We start from the raw sequence: 21,173 nt of genomic DNA on the forward strand, positions 1-21,173 counted from the left end.
TAAGGATCTGACACGAACAATTTCGATCGAATGCAGTTCAAGATGGCGGATAAACTGGCGAAAATGTTGTCAAAAACAGGGGTTTTCGCGATTTTCTCGAAAACGGCTTCAACGATTACCTAAAATAGTCATTGATAAGCTCTATCACTGCCACAACTCCCAAATCTGTAAAAATTTCAAGAGCTCCACCCCATCTATGCAAAGTTTCATTTTAGATTCCCAATTATCAGGCTTCAGATACAATTTAAACAAAAAATTCAAGTGGTAGAGATTAAGCATGAACATCTCTACAATTGATGTTCAGTAACATTTTCACCTAAAATTCAAAATAAGCTCAAAATTCGAGAAAATGTGTTTATCTCAATTAATGCAAACTGTTGGCAACTGTTGATTCTATTGAATCATTCACTATGAAGAGATAGCAGACTTCGTGTGTCTTCAGCGTTATTGTCCTGTCACCAGCTGGCTTGGATCTTTGAATAGTAGACTTGAGATGCGCGTGAACACTAGCGCCAGGTGATCAATTTTCATAACGGCAAGGAAAGTTGTGTGAGTGCGCCACACCAGATTTCTATTTCTTGATAAATAAGAGTAGCTTTCACGAAAAATTTGATCCTTCCATAATTATAATTAGCGGGGATGTGTTTATTCAAGTAGGTACTCTTCTAGTATACAGTGAGATCTGCGTTATAATGACATGGGGAAAGATAGGAGAACAGCGAAGCCGTTACTCTGCCTTGCCACTGCCTTCTGTAGATGATAGCTGATACTGATATATATATATATATGATGGAATATTAACTGTTTATCCTTGTTTGAAATAATCAATTATATTCTAATCGTTGAAAAATATTTTTCAATGATCAAATAATGGATTTTGATAATGGAGATTAAAATATTTTGTTAATTAACCATATTTCACTTTTTGGGTATTTGAAAATTTGATATTGTGGTAATTAATTATTCATATTGAATAAAAAGACTAAGAAATTTTCAAAAACCACGGATTTATTGATAAGTAGAAAGATTGGTTACGGTTAATACTAACTAATTAAAACTAACTTTTAGTTTTAGTTTATCAGAGATTGACAATGGTGTAATAACCGAAACCGGTCTTTCCAACCATCTATAAATTCTGCGATTTTTGACAATTTCTTAGTCTTTTTATTCAATTAAATCATATTTCTACATTGTTTAAAAACGATCTGCAACGTTGCGGAGCTATATTAATTGTTTATTCTTGTTAAAAAATGTTTAATAATCATATTATATTCGTCAATCAATATTATATTGATCAATCAATATTCAAACATGAAACTTGATACAGATGGAAATTACTGAAATATTGCAATTATTCAAAAGCTAATTAATTTTAAATGTTGTAAATGTTTAATTTAAAGCTAATGAATTTTAAATGTTGTAAATGTTTAATTTAAATTTTCTTTTGATAATAATTATAAAAATCTTAACCTTATTATTTTTTGAAACTTTTGTTTGTAAAAATTTGGGAGAAGACAGTTTTTGGCTATGCCTGTTGTCTTCTCTCAATAATATTATATCTATAATTAAGATTTGTGATTGTTAATGAAATAAAACATGATTATTTCGAGTAGGTATACTTGGAATCATGATAATTACTTTCAAGAATTCACGAGGTGATATCATTAAAAACGCAACCCTTTTTGCAATAAAATATTTATTTTCCTGTTCATTTTGCAGAATAGCATATTACAGTCAAAATAATAATACAATTTCAAATAATAGGAAAATATCTTTCATCGATCATTGATGATCTCTTTGATGAGTACAAAATAATAACATGACGTAGCCTTAAATCGATTATACAAAATATAATATTAATGACATAAAAATACTGAAATGTAAAATATTATGAGGTAAGGCTTTACTATACGTACAAGACACCAGTAGCATATAATGATAGATTTTGCTCTCTATTAATACATCTAGTAATTGGATAAAGGCGATAGAAAATCTCAGTTTTTTACTCTGTGGGCTAATTTTTATAATTGGCCACAGGATAAATAAGTCCAAGATAACCTTCTCAATGAGAATTGTCAATAATTGCATTTAAGTAAGCATAATAGATAGATCTCTCCATCTTTTTTCTCTGTGACTGAACTTAGAAAGCTCTTTCAAGAACTAGACTTGGGAAGAATAACATGAAAAAATATCGAAATTTATTATTTGAATAAATCTCAAATAATAACTTTCAAATATAGTTCACTCAATCAACAAGTTTCAACAATGTTCGATTGATACAACATAAAAAATAAAAATGATAAATGCTTCTAATATATCATTTTTAAAATAATTACCTTGAATAAGAGACAAAATAATGAAATCAATCCTAAGAACAACACTGAATCCTAAATTGAAACAATAAATATTGTTTAGAACTTGACACCGTTATTAAGCTGAGTTTACACCAAAGTTGTTAACAAAAAGTTGATAACTTGAACCTTACAAATTCTATTAGATTGAACGGAACTTGACAAACACATATGTTCATCATGTGTATGAAAAGTTATGCTTATTCTAATAGAATCTATAAGGATTAAGTTATTAACATTTTGTTAACTTAATCCTTATAGATTCTATTAGATTGAACGGAACTTGACAAACACATATGTTCGTTCATCATGTGTATGATAAGTTATGTTCAATCTATAATAGAATCTATAAGGATTAAGTTATTAACATTTTGTTAATAAATTTGATGTAAACGCAGTTTTATTTTGCATTGATCTCAAGGCAGATAAAAAGTGAATTCATTTCACCACAAAGCCCATGGTTTTTTATATTTGTAACATCTTATTGTGTTTTATTTGTTTCGTAATTCTTTGTATTTTTGTTTTGTCTTGTTTTGTGTGTTTTTAATAATAAATTGAAAAAATGAAAATCTTAAAATTTGAAAAAGAAACAGTATATTTCACCACTCCCAAACATCCCCCAAATTTTACTTCCAGCTTTTATCCAAGAACCAGATGTGTACGTAATTCATAGATTAGACAAGCAATATCAAAGTTTGTAATAATTTTTTGTGAAATCCAAATTAAATGCTCAACTTTTTCACGTTCAAGAGAACTTGTAGAAAAAAGAAAACAACCCAACTTTCAAGCCTTCTCCTTGTGAAGAAAAAATAATAATATTTTGTGATGCGATACGTTTATTAGCAAAGACTAGTGTCACAGAGCTGATGTAGTATAATATTATTAATTAATTAATATAATTAATCCCGTTCCTTCCTGGTGAGATTCACAAAATTCTGTCAGCATTTCTCATAAGAAAACAGTACCGCATCTAATTCATTCAACACTGACAGTTGGCGATGAATCACACTTTACAAAAAATATTCAAATTTTCTACAACACAAGTTACAGAGGATCATCTCAGTATACATAAAAATATTGTTTTTCTGTTCAAAACCAAACCAAAATCAATGGATACTTATGAAATAAAAATAAATGACTATCACAGAAACAAAATTAGATTATGCGTGAAAAATTATTAAAAAGAGCCAAACGAAATTATTTATCCTATTAGCACTACAACGTTTAAGGATGAAACAACAGAGATCATTCCAATGTGAAACATTTATTAGAAAATTCATCATTTTGGGTTGAATTTGAAATAATTGTTTCAAGAAATAGCCTTCAACCAACAACAAGCTACAATTTTCGAGTTAACTCAGTTTTTTTTAAATAGATATTAACTAAGAAGAAACAAAACTGATACTTGAAGAAATTAAGTTATATCTATAAATCTATATCAACTGCCTTTTAAGTCATTCACACTGGATAAATATAAATATATAATTTCCAAACCACTGATACAAGGACTATGGGAAAAAATATATCTATATCTATAATATGAGGAGATTCAATGTCTTTCCCAACCCAGTATATAGATATACTGCAGTAGATCCAAAACCAAATAGTGTTCAAAAATAATTCACATCTCTGAATGCATATTATAAGCACAAAAATAAATAAGAACGAAAGTAATTCGGAAAATATCAACACTCTACGTCTACACACTTAACAATATAAACAGAAACATAATATAATAACATACAACAATCATACTTATAAAACGTTATCTAATTTATACAAGTGAAAGAATTAACTCTGTGATTTTCAGTATTCAACGCCTACAGTCGTGATACATATTACTGGATTATCCACTGACTACAGTTATGTATTCTTCGGTTTCCCAGTCTATAGTCAGAAAACCCCAAATCCGAAACCTTATATCAAAATATTAAATTAAAATTGCACAATATTGTAAACTTAAGTTTATTCCTTACATTCGATCTACATAATAGTATTATATTTACAGCTTTGTTTTGTTCTCCTCTATATGAGTATATTGATAATTTAGTAATATTATACTTTTCCTTCTTCATAGCCCACCATTCAAATACAATAATCCAGCACTAAACATTATCAGTTGTTGGAAAAATCTAGCCTCGTTACATGATAAAATCGAAAACAGATCTATTTAGTAACATTATTCATTATTCATTTATTTATTCTATTGGCAATTACAGATCATAATTATAATATGATTGGGAGAAGACAACAGGCATAGCCCAAAACTGTCTTCTCCCAAATTTTTTATTTAAAATTTATTCAAAATTTAACACTATCAAAAACAAATCCAGTACTGAAAATTATTAGTTGGGAAAATTTAGTCTTGTTACCATGATAAAATCCACGGATTTAGGTAAGAAGAGCTCTGGATGATTGAACGGTATCTTGAGGGCAAAATTTATGTTTACAAAATTTATGATAGGTACTTTAAAATGAAATGAAGTTTCCAAAAATTATGCCACACTCTGTCAAATCTTTTGAAAACAAATATTGTCAGCAAAGTTCATGATTACCAAGTTCATGATCATATCAAATGAAATAAAATTTACTAAATTATTTGCCACACTCAACAGTATCTGTTGGAAAAAATATTGTGAAACATGGAGGAAAAAATCATGAATGAAGAATTATTGCATTATTTAATGTTTTTAAACGACATGAACTACTGGTACTATTAATATTTTTCCAATTTATATTAAAAAAGGTTTTGCTTCATTCATTCTCATGTGATATGAAGAAAGTGATATTTTATGTGATATTCTCATGTGATATTTCATCTGTTTCACTAGATGAAAGTAAATTAATGGGAATCAGGCTGTAATCATTTGGATGTGTTGAGACTTGTAGAAATGAATATTTTTGGAGAAGAACTTTGATATCAGTGCACGAAAAAATAATGGATATCCTTGTTGCTTTCCGAGTTTAAATTATTTCGAAAAATGATATTATCTTTTAATTCCCGTAGCGAAGCACAGGTGTCCTGCTAGTGATGCTATATTTGACAACATTTTGATACATTGATATCTGTCATAGTATTTTATAAGTCATATTTTATAGTATTTAACATGTTGTATTAAGAACTCCCATCTCTCATCTTGTCATAATTTTTTTATTTAACATTTCATTATTTCATTGACACTAATATTATTACATTTTCCCTCCTTACCGATCGAAAATAATACAAACTACATAATTTATTAAATATAACGTTTATCCACTAATAAACATGCAGTCTTCATACTATGCTTGAAAAGCTTGCTTTGACGGATGGATTTATTTGGAAAATTAATTGTAATTAAATTGATCTGAGCTGCGCTAACCATAATTAACTAGCTGATCCTGGGTCAGATTGGACATCCGAGCCTCACTCGGCTATGAACGTTCTTGAGAACCGTTTATTAATATTGAGATTTCAGTAGCACTACATAAAAGTAATTTTCTCGAACTCACTACAGTATATCGTTTACATTTATGAAAAAATATATATTATATTTTGTCAGTTTAGATTAAATTTGTAATAAATCAAGATCTTATCGTTTTTTCACTTGATTTTGTCTCTATATAATTATTATTTTTTCGAAAAATATCTCATATTTTGTCAGTAAGATATCAAATTTGTAATAATTCAATATAGTTTTGTCTCTTAGTATTAATGTACTACGATTACAAGAATATAATTTCCCCAATCTAGATCCTATACTATAGTAACTAGATCATACATTTTTCTATCAATTTAACTAGTTTGTGAAAGTAGAGTTAAGTTATAACTTTGATACCATTTTTGAAAGAAAATACACATTGACTACTATTTGGCAAAATTATTATGTTCGACATTAGCATGATAAGTTTTAAACTTTTATAGCATTTTGCAATGTCGAAAAACATTGAATTCTTATTTAGATCCTTATTTAGTAGAGTTCAGTTATAACTTGGATACCATTTTTGAAAGAAAATAAACATTGACTATACTATTTGGCAAAATTATTATGTTCGACATTAGCATGATAAGTTATAAACTTTTATAGCATTTTGCAATGTCGAAAAACATGGATTTCCTATTTTACTAATCATGTTTGACATTGAATGCTAATCGGCAAAATTATGTCAGACATTAACATGGTAAGTTATAAACTTTGATAAAATTTTGAAGTTTTTAAAAACATTGATTTATTCTTTGGCAAATTCACATTTGACATCAAGATAAACTGAGTTTACTTATCGACCACTTTAAAAACGTTTCCCGCCGTTTCGGAGATGAGACTTGAAGAGCCAATAGGAAAACGTTTTACTTGCTAGGTTGTCGACTGGTGGGATCCGAACCATTACTGGACTTTACCCAACTGGAGACCATGAGACTGCATGAACAGGTCACAATAAAAAATAAGTTACATAATGCTGATAAACAAGCAATAAGAGAGAAAATGAGGGTCAAATTTTTACAGATCCTCACAAAATTTCATTTTTGTCATTATTTCTGAGATTTGGTTATAGCTTATTAGTTAGTAACTATGTGCTATGAAAATCACGAAAAATAAATTCTAGTAGTGTTTATTACAAACAGACGAGTTTCATTCTTCTTCTTCTTCTTCTTCTTTTTCTTCTTCTTCTTCTTCTTCTTCTTCTTCTTCTTCTTCTTCTTCTTCTTCTTGTTTCAATTTAGAGTTCATAGTAAAATACTGAGGATCTTCAGCTTGAATTCGATTAATCAGACAACTTACTTCATGAATGAATCTAAAATTCAATTTGTCAACCAATATAGATCAATTGGATTCGATTTACCAAACAATTTACTTTTATGAATGAATTCACAATTCAATTTGTCAATCAATATTTTTTATAAATCTAGTTCTAGCTTGGATTCATATTCACCCATCGATTCTATTACACACGATTCATCATAATTCATATTCATTCTGAAAATTTGGGAATGAAATAGTTTTGGTCCAAGCCTGTTGTCATTTCCAAATCATATTTTATTTATATGATTTGTGATTGTATTCATCACCTTCAAAGCAAGCTCTCCACTCCAGCAAATTGAATATGTTCACACATTAACACTCTAACACCTCCAACAGAATCCATAATATTCTAAATAAATGTTGTTACATCTTCTATATAAATAAGAACCATGCACTTAAACGTAGCTAATCAGTGTAGTTTCCAAGCTGTGATGTGTATAATTACTTTTTAGGCTACACAATAATATATAATAATATCATTAGAAATTTATAAACTAAATAATTTCAAGAGTCAATAATTTCTATGTAATCAAAAGTCACAATGCATCACTCTGTTTGTCCTAAACAGTGTCAATAATAAACGATATTTACATAAATTTTTCTGTTTAATCAAAACTATACATAAATTAATATTCTCTGTTGATAGTAAATCATTTTGGTATATTTAGGCTAAATTCGGCGTAGCAGAATTTTTCTTGCAGATCCGTTAACTCAAACCTTGAACAAAAGAGAAGAAATACCTTAGAATTGACAAATCTTTCAAATGCAGGAAAGACAAATTTTACACATTTTTGGGAAATCAAGCGCTTGAATGGAATGTCTCCTCAAAGACCAATCGTCTGTGTGTGGAGAAGAATAATTCAAACAAAATAATTGTAAATAAGATTGAAGATTAGTAGAATTGATGATGATGTTGTGAAATCTCTCACTTAATTTCTAGTGAAATTTGACAATATCATTGTTTTTTATTATTGAGATAGAAGATTCATGATGGAATATGATGAAACGATGCTGGAATATTTCTAAAATTCATTGGAATAATTGTTTAATATATACTGTACTGTAGATAAAAATGAAATTGTGAAGGAAAAGATTTCAACTAATTCAATCAGTTTCTAAAACATTTTTAAAATAAATTACCAGTAGGCCTATGCTAGAGTTTAACAGAAATAGTTTTAAAAACCAAGGAATCAGTTTCTAAAACAATTTAAAAATAAATTATTAGTAGGCCTAGAGTTTTACAGAAATAGTTTTAAAAACCAAGGAATCAGTTTCTAAAACAATTTAAAAATAAATTATTAGTAGGCCTAGAGTTTTACAGAAATAGTTTTAAAAACCAAGGAATTGTGTTAGACAAACATGATTGTTACTGAGGAATTCTGTCGATGTTTATCGACAAAAAAAATACTGTTTACTTTTGACATTTCTAAACTCTTTACTAAATCTGGAAATAGTGAAGAGGAAACTTTATCAAGAAAACAAGACCAAGGAGTTTAAAAGTTCATATAGTTAGTTTACAATTTATTAGTGCATTGATTTTGAGAGAAATGCGTGGTTGTCTGCAGTGTTATAAACAAAGTATGGGACCAAGCATTATTAGTAATTCCAGAGGTCTGACTTGACAAATTTCCATTGTATTTTGACTATTTTCACAGTGCATCAATTTGAAAGTTATTAATAACAGCTACATAATAGGAATGATAGTTATAATAGCTATGATAGAAATGGTAACTATGTAGATAGTGATGGTATTTGTAGTGGCGAATGTTAGATACTTCCACCAAGAATTAATTACAATTAACAATAATAACAAAGGTAAACAAAGGCTTTGTAGTTTGTATTATCAGAGTCAAACTTTATTTTCAGAAATCGTTGATTATGGGTGGATTAATAATAGTTGGCAAGTATTATGAACAAAACACGGAGTATCTTACATCCTCAACGAATTATCTCCTTATTTTGTAAACTCCCACATCATTGTACTTGAGTTGAAAATTGGTGTAATTGTTGGAAATTGAAGAAATCATTTAATTTAATAAAAAAAACTCTGGACTTATCCCAGATATACCTGAATAGATTCCAACTGATATCAGAATCAATTTTTATTTTTCAGTTCATGAATCTTGGAAGAAATCGTGAGGTCCACGTTATAACGGCAATGGAGAAAGAAAGGAGAACATCGTTGCCGATTCTCTGCCTTGCCACTGCCTTATATAAAGAATAGCTGATATTTGTATAATATAAACTGTTTTGTTTAAAATAATCAATTACATGTTATTAGTCAATTAAATTAGATTGAATAATCTGTTAATTAATTATACTTTACATTGATGAAAAAGATCTGGCAACGTTGCAGAGCTAGGAAAGGATAGCGCTGTCTGTTTCGTCGAATGATAGACAAGGATAGCAACATCAATGTTAATCAAATACGGCCATTATAACGTGGTCCTCACCATGTGCTAAGAACTCTGTCAAGTAGCTTGCAAAGTATTATAAAGGTTGCGGAGGTAGAAAAGGATAGCGCTATCTGTTTTGTCGATTGATAGACAAGGATAGCAACACCAATGTCAATCAAATGCTGCAATTATAACGTAGACCTCATCATAAGTACTGTACCTACTTTGTTAACTAGTTTGCAAAGTATTTATTATACCTGGAGAAGCATGTTGGCGAAGTTTGAATTCGTGAACTTGAAGTGGCGCTTATCGTAGAATTTGAGAAGGGCAGGACTGTAGGGATGGTTGTCCTTCAGATGAATGTAGTGCACCTCAGGCTCGTTGGTTGTGTGGCCACATTCTTCACACACGTACATCTACAAAAATCAAACACAAAATGATATCACAGTTCAACAGCTGTGCTTAGTGGGAGAAGTTGTGTGTATTTTTGGGTTCAAAATTTTGATTAATTCAATATGAAGTGATAATTAAGTGTTATATTTAAATATAGTTTGGTGTTTTAATTTTTCTAAATTCAAAATGTTTAGCTTATATATTATTTTTGGACGAAAATTGAACTTAACATTTAACAGTAGAAACATAACCTATTTTTTGGACATTTTATTAATTTATCAAAATTTGGGAATGGAATAGATTTGGGCAAAGCCTGTTGTTCCTTCTTAATCATATTTATATGATTTGTGATTCTGTCCACGAATAAATAAAGAAATAAAATTAGCCTAAATTGCAATAAAATTGATGTGAAATATAGTACTACAAAAATCACACACAAAATTAGCCAAAATTGCAAAAAAAATTATGTGAAATATTGTAAATTATAATATTTGTATGGCTTTTATTGGTGGGAGGACCCTGACGGAGGTTCCACCTCGTCTGAATATATCATTCAAGCCGTCAGTGGGCCTTACTTTCATTCAATTCAGTCATGATATTGTCTTCTTTTCCGTCAGGGCTCCTCTTGAATATAAATAAAAATGGAAATCCAAGAAAGTACCCTTTTCAAAATTGTGGATCCACAACAGGCTTCGGCTATATGACTCAAGAGGCTCAGTAGATTCTACAGTAGATTTTTGGGTTCAAACTCATGACACTAGACCATAATGACTGAATATAAATAAAAACAGAAAACCAAGTACCCTTTTCAAAATTGTCTATTCACAAGATGCTTCAGCTATATGATACCATTATCAAGTCTTGATCAAGTCTTTCAAGTCTTGATAATGACATATTCCTGAAACATGTCATGATTGAACAATTTTAAACGGTTACTTAGTTTTCTGCTTTTACGTATACCGGTATATTACTGTTATTACTATATTACTAAAATTACTGTTTCTGTTGTACGTGAACCAATTACCAAAAGAGTTAAAAGATCACAGAGCTCTGTTGTTTGCTGATGACACATCGCTTATCTTCAACAATTATTTATTAGATAGTCTAGAAATAAATGCTTTTACTGGAGTACAGTCAATTGTCCAATTCTTGAAGCAAAGGCAATTAACAATAAATAGTAAGAAATGTCAATTCCTACAATTCAAAAGTAAATATAATTCAGTAGAGGATAGAGAAATAAATGAGTTTGTAGAGGAAAATGAATTAGACCAAGAAGAGAAAGTAGCATTCTTGGGAATTTTATTGGACAGGAAATTAACATGGCATCCTTACATTGAGAGGATATGTAATAAGATATCATCTGGGGTATTTGTCCTGCGGCAGCTTGCTAGGCTGAATGATAAAAAACTACTGTTAACTGCTTACTATGGACTTATACTATCTCATATTAGGTATGCTATTTTAGTATGGGGTAATTCATCTCAACAAAATATGGACAGAGTGTTTAAGATTCAAAAGAAGGCACTCAGATGTATAGAGAAAGTGAATAGGTTAGACTCTTGTAGGCCTTTATTTAAAAAGCTTGGTCTATTAACTGTGCCATCTTTGTATGTATATGAAGTTGTAATGCATGTGAAAACGAGTGGTGTGATCCAGAATTCAGATGTTCATGAGTATAATACGCGAAACAGAGCAGATTATCATATAATGGGTCACAATAGTAGGTTATTTGAACAAAAACCAGATCATATTGGTAGGAAATTTTTTAACAAGCTACCTCAAATCTTGAAAAGTAATGATGATTTGCAGATTTTCAAAAAACAAATGAAAAAATATTTAGTTGATAGAGCTTTTTATAGTGTACAAGAATTCCTTTCAAACCTTACTAGGTTGAACTACTTAGTGTTAGAATTATTATGTAATGACTTGTCTTATACTCCATGACTGGAGTCTTTAGGACGTAATCTAAAAAAAAAAAATATTCAGTCATAAAATAAGGTCTAGTGTCATGATTTTCAACTCAAGCTACTGTAGAATGGGAACAGTTCAAGAATTGCCTCTTAAAGTCTTAATGGACTTCAATATTAATTTTAGACTCTTATATTTATTATTATCTTGTTATTTTGTATTTTCTATACTCTATTTTGTATACTCAATCTACTGTAGAATGGAGATAGTTCAAGAATGCCTCTTGAGTCTTTATAGAGTTTTATATTAATTTTAGACTCTTATATTTATGATTGTTTTGTTATTTTGTATTCTCTGCTACTCTATTTTGTATACTCAATCTACTGTAGAATGGAGATAGTTCAAGAATACCTCTTGAGTCTTTATAGAGTTTTATATTAATTTTAGACTCTTATATTTGATTGTTTTGTTATTTTGTATTCTCTGCTACTCTATTTTGTATACTCAATCTACTGTAGAATGGAGATAGTTCAAGAATACCTCTTGAGTCTTTATAGAGTTTTATATTAATTTTAGACTCTTATATTTGATTGTTTTGTTATTTTGTATTCTCTGCTACTCTATTTTGTATACTCAATCTACTGTAGAATGGAGATAGTTCAAGAATACCTCTTGAATCTTTATAGACTTTTATATGAATTTTAGACTCTTATTATTTATTATTGTCTTGTTATTTTGTATTCTCTTACATTATTGTAACTTTTGAGTAAAAATCGGTGTAATTAATTGTAACCGTTGGAAATCAAATAAATCTGTATAAAATGTATGAATGCAGGGCTACTTTCTATCATCTATAAAATAGAACTTGACGATGGTGTAACCACCGAAACTAGTAGTTATAATTTGAAAAATGACCAATAATAATTATAATAATCAATCAACATTATTAAATAATTATAATAATAATCAATAGTTATGATTTTAAAAAAGCGCATGAAGTTATGGTCGAAACTAGTCATAATATTTTAAATAATAAAGGGTACTTCAAGTTTCAATATTGTTTTATTAATTTATTAGTTATAATTTGTATTATTATTCTATTATTTTTTATTTCAATACTACAATATTCTATTTTATAAATCTGTTGAGTTGAGACTTGGAGAAAATGTAGAATAACTACCCGTGAATTGAACAAAAGTTCTTGAAAAAGTAACAAATTAAGAGAGAAATAATGTAACTAATAATTCACCTTTGTTCTCCGTTCCTTGTAGGCATACTGGTGCTGGACGCCGTGCACCTTGAGGCAATGAGACTCGAGAGAGCACCTCTGAGTGAATGACTTTTCGCAAAGGTTGCATTTGTAGGGTCTCACGCCTGTCAACAAAAATATTTCAATTATTTAGAGGATTAAAAAACAACGTATTTATCATAGTTATAACTTTACTACATCTGCATAATTCATTACTTATTTGAAAGAACAGTCATACTTGACAATTAATTTACCAAGGTTTAAAATTTCACTACAACCCAATGATCACTTACGGTAACTGAAAGGAGGAAATAACATATTTAAAAAAAATTTAGAATGTTCATAGTTATAACTTCACTACATCTGCATAATTCATTACTTATGTGAAAGAACAATTACTTGACAATTTATTTACCAAGGTTTAAAATTTCACTACAACCCAATGATCACTTACGGTAACTGAAAGGAGGAAATAACATACCCTATTTAAAAAAAATTAGAATGTATCTCACACCAAATCCATCTGAGTTTTGCACAGAAATTTGTAACAGAAAATATGGGTATTCTATTTTAGGGTATTTTAGATTTTGGTAGAATGAAGAAAAAAGATGGCGGCTGAGAATTGTTTGTTTAGATCTGTACAGTCACTGTCAAAAGTAAAAATGAAATTTTTCTATAATTATTATTTAACGAAAATCCTAAATAAATGCTGCAAATCACCCCGAAGACCTCTGCTACTGCAGACATTGACAACAGGGCCAACAGCTAGATGGAAATTCGATGAGAACTACTATCCAAAAATTAGTTGCCAGCCCGGGAATCGAACCCGGTACCTCCCAATTGCCAGTCAGGAATGCTCACCCTTACACCAAACTGACAATCTCTGGATAGCAGTGCTCATGTTATACAAAGCCATAGCGGCCAACCAGATACAGATGGAATTAAATAGAGAATGCATTTATTCAAATGTTAATTAATATATAATTATTATTTAACGAAAATCCTATATAATGTCTGCAGTAGCAGAGGTCTTCGGGGTGATTTGCAGCATTTATTTAGGCTTTGTATAACATGAGCACTGCTATCCAGAGATTGTCAGTTTGGTGTAAGGGTAAGCATTCCTGACTGGCAATTGGGAGGTACCGGGTTCGATTCCCGGGCTGGCAACTAATTTTTGGATAGTAGTTCTCATCGAATTTCCATCTAGCTGTTAGCCCTGTTGTCAATGTCTGCAGTAGCAGAGGTCTTCAGGGTGATTTGCAGCATTTATTTAGGATTTTCGTTAAATAATAATTATATATTAATTAGCATTTGAATAAATGCATTCTCTATTTAATTCCATCTGAAATATTTCTGGCAAACTGACAACATTGCAAAGCTAGAGTTGCGAGATAGAGTTATCTGCTTTGTTGCATGAAAGACAAGGATAGCAACACTATAATCAATCATTTTTTCATTGATTTGTAGGCTATAAGTTTATTAGTACAAGATTTTGCAGTATTGTATATTATTATTGTGTTTGATATGATTGGTTGGTTAATAAATTTATTTATTTTTTTTTAAATCGTACACTGCCATTATAACGTGGACCTCACTATAGACATAAGAAATTTCACAAACAAACAGACAGACAAACAAAACTGACCGGTATGCGTGCGAGTGTGCCTCTTGAGGTCGAAGGTGTCGTTGAAGCCCTTTCCACAGAAGGTGCACAGATAGCGTTTGACATCACTGTGACACTTCATGTGCCGATTTAGCAGCCGCTGCAGGCTGAATGTCTTGCTGCACAGGTGACACTGAAAGCGACCGCTCGATTCACAGCGAGGCGGCTTCACATCGGCGGCCTCCATCTTCTCGGGGGCGGGGCCAGCCGAGGAGGCGGGAGGCGGGGCTAGCAGGGAGGAGGGCGTGGCTCCGCTCCCCGCGGGCACAACCGGGTCGTGATTGGCTAGCGGGTTTTTGATGCCGTGACCGCCGTTCACGAATTCCAGCGCTACGTCGCCTGGGAGACCCAGCTGTGAAACAGAGGACAAACATATTCATTTATCTATTTAAACAAAAAACATGTTAGGCTAGTTAAATAAAATAAATACTTGAGGACTGAAAATTTTGTGAATTGAAGAACTTCAAGACTTAACCTATTTCGGACTATGTGTTTTCTAAATTTGGGAGAGGAATAGCACAAGGTTACCTTATGTTTCCTCTCCCTATCATATTGATAATATACTTATTGTATGAATGAATAAATAATGAAAAACAAGGATATACAATAAATTATAACTATATTTTAGTTTTCTGTGAGGTTATCTAGTGCAGAAAAACAGCAAATTTTACAAGTATAATTACAAAAAAAGTAGTCTAACAGTAAAAAAGTAAACGTAACAAAAAAGTAACACAAATTTCTCCTCAAATCATACCCTTAAAAATTGTGAGATAATGACAGTTCGTCCTTTAATCATACCCCAAACCTCTCCTTAAAAATAGGGTGAACTTGAGAGTAGTTCATCTTCCAATCATACCCCTAAAAATTGTGAGAAAATGACAGTTCATCCTTGAATCATACCCCAAACCTCTCCTCAAAAATAGGGTGAAGGTGAGAGTTCATCTCCCAATCCTGCCTCAAATCATACCCCCAAAAATCATGAGAAAATGACAGTTCATCCTTGAATCATACCCCAAACCTCTCCTCGTAAATAGGGCGAAAATGAGAGTTCATCTTCCAATCATACCTCAAATCACACCCCCAAAAATCGTGAGAAAATGTCAGTTCATCCTTGAATCATACCCCAAACCTCTCCTCAAAAATAGGGTGAAGATGAGAGTATTCATCTTCCAATCATACCTCAAATCACACCCCCAAAAATCGTGAGAAAATATCAGTTCATCCTTGAATCATAACCCAAACCTCTCCTCAAAAATAGGGTGAAGATGAGAGTAGTTCATCTTCCAATCCTGCCTCAAATTATACCCCCAAAAATTGTGAGAAAATGACACAGAAGTTCATCCTACGAAACAATACCTCATAAATAGGGTGAAAATGATAAAATGATCTTCCAAATAGGTACCGTAGGATAGTTACTAGCATCAGAAAAAGATAGCATAATTATGTTATGTTTTCTCTATGGAACTATAGTTTGCACAACCACAAACTTGTTCGACCGTGGATGGGAGCTTTAGGCCCGCAGCAAAGTAGACCCACGCTAATCCACGAAAAGCAACCCACGCCGTGGGATGTATTGTGAACCATTGCTATAGAATTATTCATAATCAATCAGCTGACAAGTGGATCATTCATTGCATGTATTACACAGATGTCTGGAGAAGCGTAGCAATGGTTTACAAAACATCCCGCGGCGTGGGTTGCTTTCCGTGGATTAGCGTGAGTCTACTTTGCGGCGGGCCTTAAGACCTATTTTAAAAAAAAATTGGAAAAGGAACAGTTTTGGACTCCCTAATAATTCATATGAATTGTGTGATTCATCAATCATTTAAATAAATAAATGAAAAGCTAAAATTTTATAATCTTGTCTTACCTATAGTTTCCATTAGGTCTGTCAGCATGGAAACAACAAGAGAATTTTTATTGCAATTAATTGAAGAAGGTTATTAAATTTTTTTTCTTGACCATTTCAACGTATGACATTTGTATGGAATACGCCTTTAAAATTATCAAATCGCACACTTTCAAACAAGAATAAACATTTTATATCACATCAGAAATACTGGTATGAGCTATCCTCTACAGAAGGCAGTGGAAAGGCAGAGAATGACAACACTGTTCTCCTATCTTTCTCACTGCAATTATAGCGTGGACCTCATCATATGAGCTGTGCACTGCCATTGGTTCATTTTGTCACTAACCCGAGAAAATTAATCGATGATAACGATTATGATTGTCCAAGAATTATTATTATAAATAATTTATTGTAGTTTCTCATTCTGTACAGAGTGATTCAGGGTTGAGACACCCTTTTTTGTAGCAAATTTCATGATTTTTTGTAATTTCATGAATATTTTCAACTTTTCATGAAATTATTGTAATTTTTCATTCTGTACAGGGTGAGACAGGGTTGAGACACCCTGTTTTTGTTGCAAATTTCATGAATTTCTGTGATTTCATGGATATTTTCAACTTATCATGAAATTATTGTAATTTTTAATTCTGTACAGAGTGAGACAGGGTTGAGACATCCTGTCTGTTGCAAATTTCATGAATTTTTGTAATTTCATGAATATTTTCAACTTTTCATGAAATTATTGTAATTTTTCATTCTGTACAGGGTGATTCAGGGTTGAGACACCTTGTTTTTGTTGCAAATTTCTTGAAGAATCTATGGTCTTTACATGTTACACCTTTCGTAGCAAATTCTGTATAATATTATATATTTTTGATGAACTCACCCTTTGCTGTAGCACTCCAACCCTGACCTGGAGGGATGGAATGGAGGCAATATCTCCACCGGGAGGGGGAGAGAGAGAGCCGGTTCCGTCCAGACTGCAGGAAGCAGGGGAGGGGAGGGACATGCTTGTGCTCGAGTCCAACTCCAGTGAAGATAGGCCTGGAGAGAGAAGAGAGCCTCCCTGGAGAAAGAAAAGGAAAGAAAAAATATTAGACATGGTATTCGAATGAAGTTTTATGAGAACAATAATAAAATTAAAAATATCGAGTTCTAATCAAGTTATTCACAATAAGGTGCGTACAGATATAGGTGCCGCGAACATGAGCTCACTTTTAATCAGCTGATTCCAAGCTTTTTATATCTGTATCTTACTGTTTCTCTAAAAATACAGATATAGTCATATAAAGGTGCGTACAGACTTTCGCTTTGCTCCGCAAACGAACGTCACTCCAGCAGAGCGATTGATGATCGACCGGCGAGCAAGAGTGGTTCGACCGGGGAACGCGAGAAGATCTAACATCTTCCGTAACGTTCATGATGGGTGCGACTGCAGAGCGTTGGCGGAGCGACTGCGGTACGATGGAGGAACGAGGGCGGTACGAGGACGGAGCGTGCTCGGTGCGGGTTGGAAGCACGTATATGTGTACGCAGCTTAATAATATCACCTATAAAGGTGCGTACAGATATACGCGCCGCGAACATGAGCAATTCACTTTTAATCAGCTGACTATATCTGTATTTTTACAGAAACGGTAAGATACAGATATGAAAAGCTTGGCATCAGCTGATCATAAGTGAATTGCTCATGTTCGCGGCGCGTACCTATATCTGAACGCACCTATAAAGAATTCCAATCACACAGCAAACAGGGACAATAGAATCTTCCACTATAACTACCATGGGAACGCGGAATTGAGATTGTTATATACATATCTGAGTGCCGGACATTTTTTCAATTCCGCGTTCCCGTGGCAGCTAGTGCAATACTAAGTGCCGGTCTCCGAGCTCGGGATTCAGCCAAGTTCTAGACTTTCAGAACTATATCTTTACAAGATGCCTAGTTTTCAAAAAAAAAAAATTCAACTTTTGTTGTTAGTAATAATTTATTCAAAATCTTTCCAATTCTCTAATCACTCAAATATTTAATAATATTGTTGAGTATAGCTGGAGTCAGAAAATTGGTTTTCCGAAACGGGGCGTAGTCGTACTCCACGTTTGAATTAAATTTGGGAAAACTAGAAGATTGAACACAAAATAAAATAAAGAGAGAATAGTGTAAAGTATCAGCTTTTTTGAACTAGTAGTTCTGTGAACAGTAGACCTCACGCAGTATTCTCATCCACAAGTACCAGATGTCAACTGTTTTAAATGTTAACAAACTCAGTTCACGTTTGAATTGGTATTTCATATGATATAATTCATCCATTCCAGTATTGATCTTTCTGTCTGATGAGAATTGATTTTAGAATCAAAAATAGGCTATTATAATTTCTCCAGCATTATTTTTTAGTTTATTTTTATTCACCAATTAAATTAGTTTTTTTCGAATGTGAGAATATTGATACTGATGGGCACGCATAATAATACCATGACTGCAAAACAAAATATTGAAACCAAAGACCTTAAAGCTGCGATTAGACCAAATTTATTAAAAAAAATGTTAATAGCTCAATCCTTAATAGTTAAATGCAATTCTCAATCCTTTTAGATTATATTAGATTAAACATAACTTATCATACACATGATGAACATGTGTGTTTGTCAACTTGCGTTCAATCTAATAGAATCTATAAGGATTAAGTTATAAACATTTTGTTAATAACTTTGGTGTAAACCCAGCTTAAAGATGCATACCTCTTCAAGGTCTTCGATTGAAACTATAGACCTTATACAAATACAGTAATAGACTGGCTTCTCCACACATCTGTGTAATCACTTGTCAGCTGATTTATGATGAATAGTTATATAGTCTGATTTTTACTCTAATATTGGCGAATGAAGGAGGCTCCTTTTTCCTTTTATATTATCCTTGAAATGCAAAATTTCCAAAAACCTTGTATATACGTCGACGCGCAATTTATGAAGGAACGTACCTGTCAAATTTCATGAAAATCTATTACCGCGTTTCGCCGTAAATGCGCAACATATGAACATTTAAACATCAAGAGAAATGCCAAACCGTAGACTTGAATCTAAGACCTCACTTCGTTCGGTCAATAATGTCGAGTGACCTGGCTGGCTCAGGTCTGGTGTCAGAGTTTTCAGGTCGCAACTGATCAATTTCAGAGGCTCTGACATTACCTAAAGACTGCTTATTATAGGTGTGATCGCATTGAGAAGCCGTATTAACTGTGACCTAGAAAACATCAGTCTGATGCTGCAGGAAATCGTTAGATTTATTTCAGTTACCTTGACATCATTCTGATGCTGCGCCTGATGCATGCTGTGATGCTGCTGATGTTGTTGCTGCAACTGCACCTGTATCTGCAGCTGCTGCATCTGATGCGAGGGCTCATCAGCTGCAGCCGAAGCAGCGGCGCTAAGATGCAGCGCCAACTCAGCTCGCTCCTTGGCCAGCTCGTTGTAGCCGGGGGGAGGAGGCAGGCTGCGGTAGGAGGAGGTGGAGGTGGAGGAGGAGGCCGAGGAGGAGGGGAGGCCTCCCCTTGATGAGGTCATAGTCGAGGAGGAGGAGGAGGTGGGGGTGGTTGAGGATGAGGGTGTGTCATAGCAGACCGCGCGGTGTTCGGGGAAAGGGTTGACCGAGGGTTCTATGGGCGGTGGGATGGTTTCACCTGGTTGCTGGAAAGGAAAAACAAGGAAAAACTTATGAAAATCAGTGAAAATTAACACAAAAGTATACAATAATCTAGATAAAACATTGGCAATCATCTACTATTCTTAACCCTTCGACTACCAAACGAGGTAATTGGACTACCCCAACCCACATTTTGTCTATTTTTTGTAGATAATGTTGACGTATTTCATTGAAACGTTTAATACTTGTTTAAAACATATCACTTTAGTTATTTTTTTATCATAAAATCATTTTATACCTCTTATTTTTGAAATTATAAGTGGATTTATCCTGGGGGTAACTCTATTACTCCACTTGGTATTCCATGTCATGAAAATTTTCGGTATATTTCATGCATCATCGAAATACATCAGATATCAATTTAATGTTCAATTCTTTTTTTTGCCAAACCTGATTCATAATGATCACTTAGAATCCAAATTAAAAAAATTGCTTGTCTATGACCATAATATTTAATTATTTGACAACATTTCCCCTACAAAAATATGATAGAATGCTCACATTTGTTGTCCTGTCAGTTTTTGATTAAAACATATTTTTCAACATAAGAAATTTATTTTTAATTATATTAATAGCTTTTGTAATGCATTTGATCAATGAATTAACAAGAAGAAATATAAAATGATTATATAAAACAGAAATATTGTCCAAATTTGAAAAATTGCTTCTCTATGACCATAATTTAATTATTTGACAAATTTCCCCCACAACAATATGATAGATTGCTCACTTTTGTTGTCCTGTCAGTTTTTTATTAAAAACATATTTTTCAACATAAGAAATTCATTTTTAATTATATTAATAGCTTTTGTAATGCATTTGATCAATGAATTAACAAGAAGAAATATAAAATGATTATATAAAACAGAAATATTGTTGG

The 21,173-nt window shown here is 32.1% G+C and overlaps 1 protein-coding gene across 2 annotated transcripts in view; it reads right to left on the reverse strand.

Moving 5' to 3' along the window:
* Window positions 1–3,255: 3,255 nt before the first annotated feature.
* The window catches only part of LOC111057797 (transcriptional regulator ovo), a 107,784-nt gene continuing 89,866 nt past the window's right edge, over window positions 3,256–21,173 (reverse strand). Inside the window, exons 7-12 of one of the 2 annotated variants that reach the window (XM_039422605.1) lie at window positions 19,888–20,277; window positions 17,480–17,659; window positions 14,724–15,093; window positions 13,079–13,203; window positions 9,786–9,944; window positions 3,256–6,748 (exon numbers count right to left, since the gene is read on the reverse strand). In XM_039422605.1, coding sequence (XP_039278539.1) covers window positions 6,716–6,748; window positions 9,786–9,944; window positions 13,079–13,203; window positions 14,724–15,093; window positions 17,480–17,659; window positions 19,888–20,277 — 1,257 coding nt within the window. In that variant the 3' untranslated portion in view covers window positions 3,256–6,715. Of the gene's footprint in view, window positions 7,850–9,785; window positions 9,945–13,078; window positions 13,204–14,723; window positions 15,094–17,479; window positions 17,660–19,887; window positions 20,278–21,173 lie in introns of both variants that reach the window. The other variant, XM_039422606.1, reaches the window with a different exon arrangement.

The sequence above is a fragment of the Nilaparvata lugens genome, chromosome 3, assembly GCF_014356525.2.
Source record: "Nilaparvata lugens isolate BPH chromosome 3, ASM1435652v1, whole genome shotgun sequence".
NCBI lineage: Eukaryota > Metazoa > Arthropoda > Insecta > Hemiptera > Delphacidae > Nilaparvata > Nilaparvata lugens.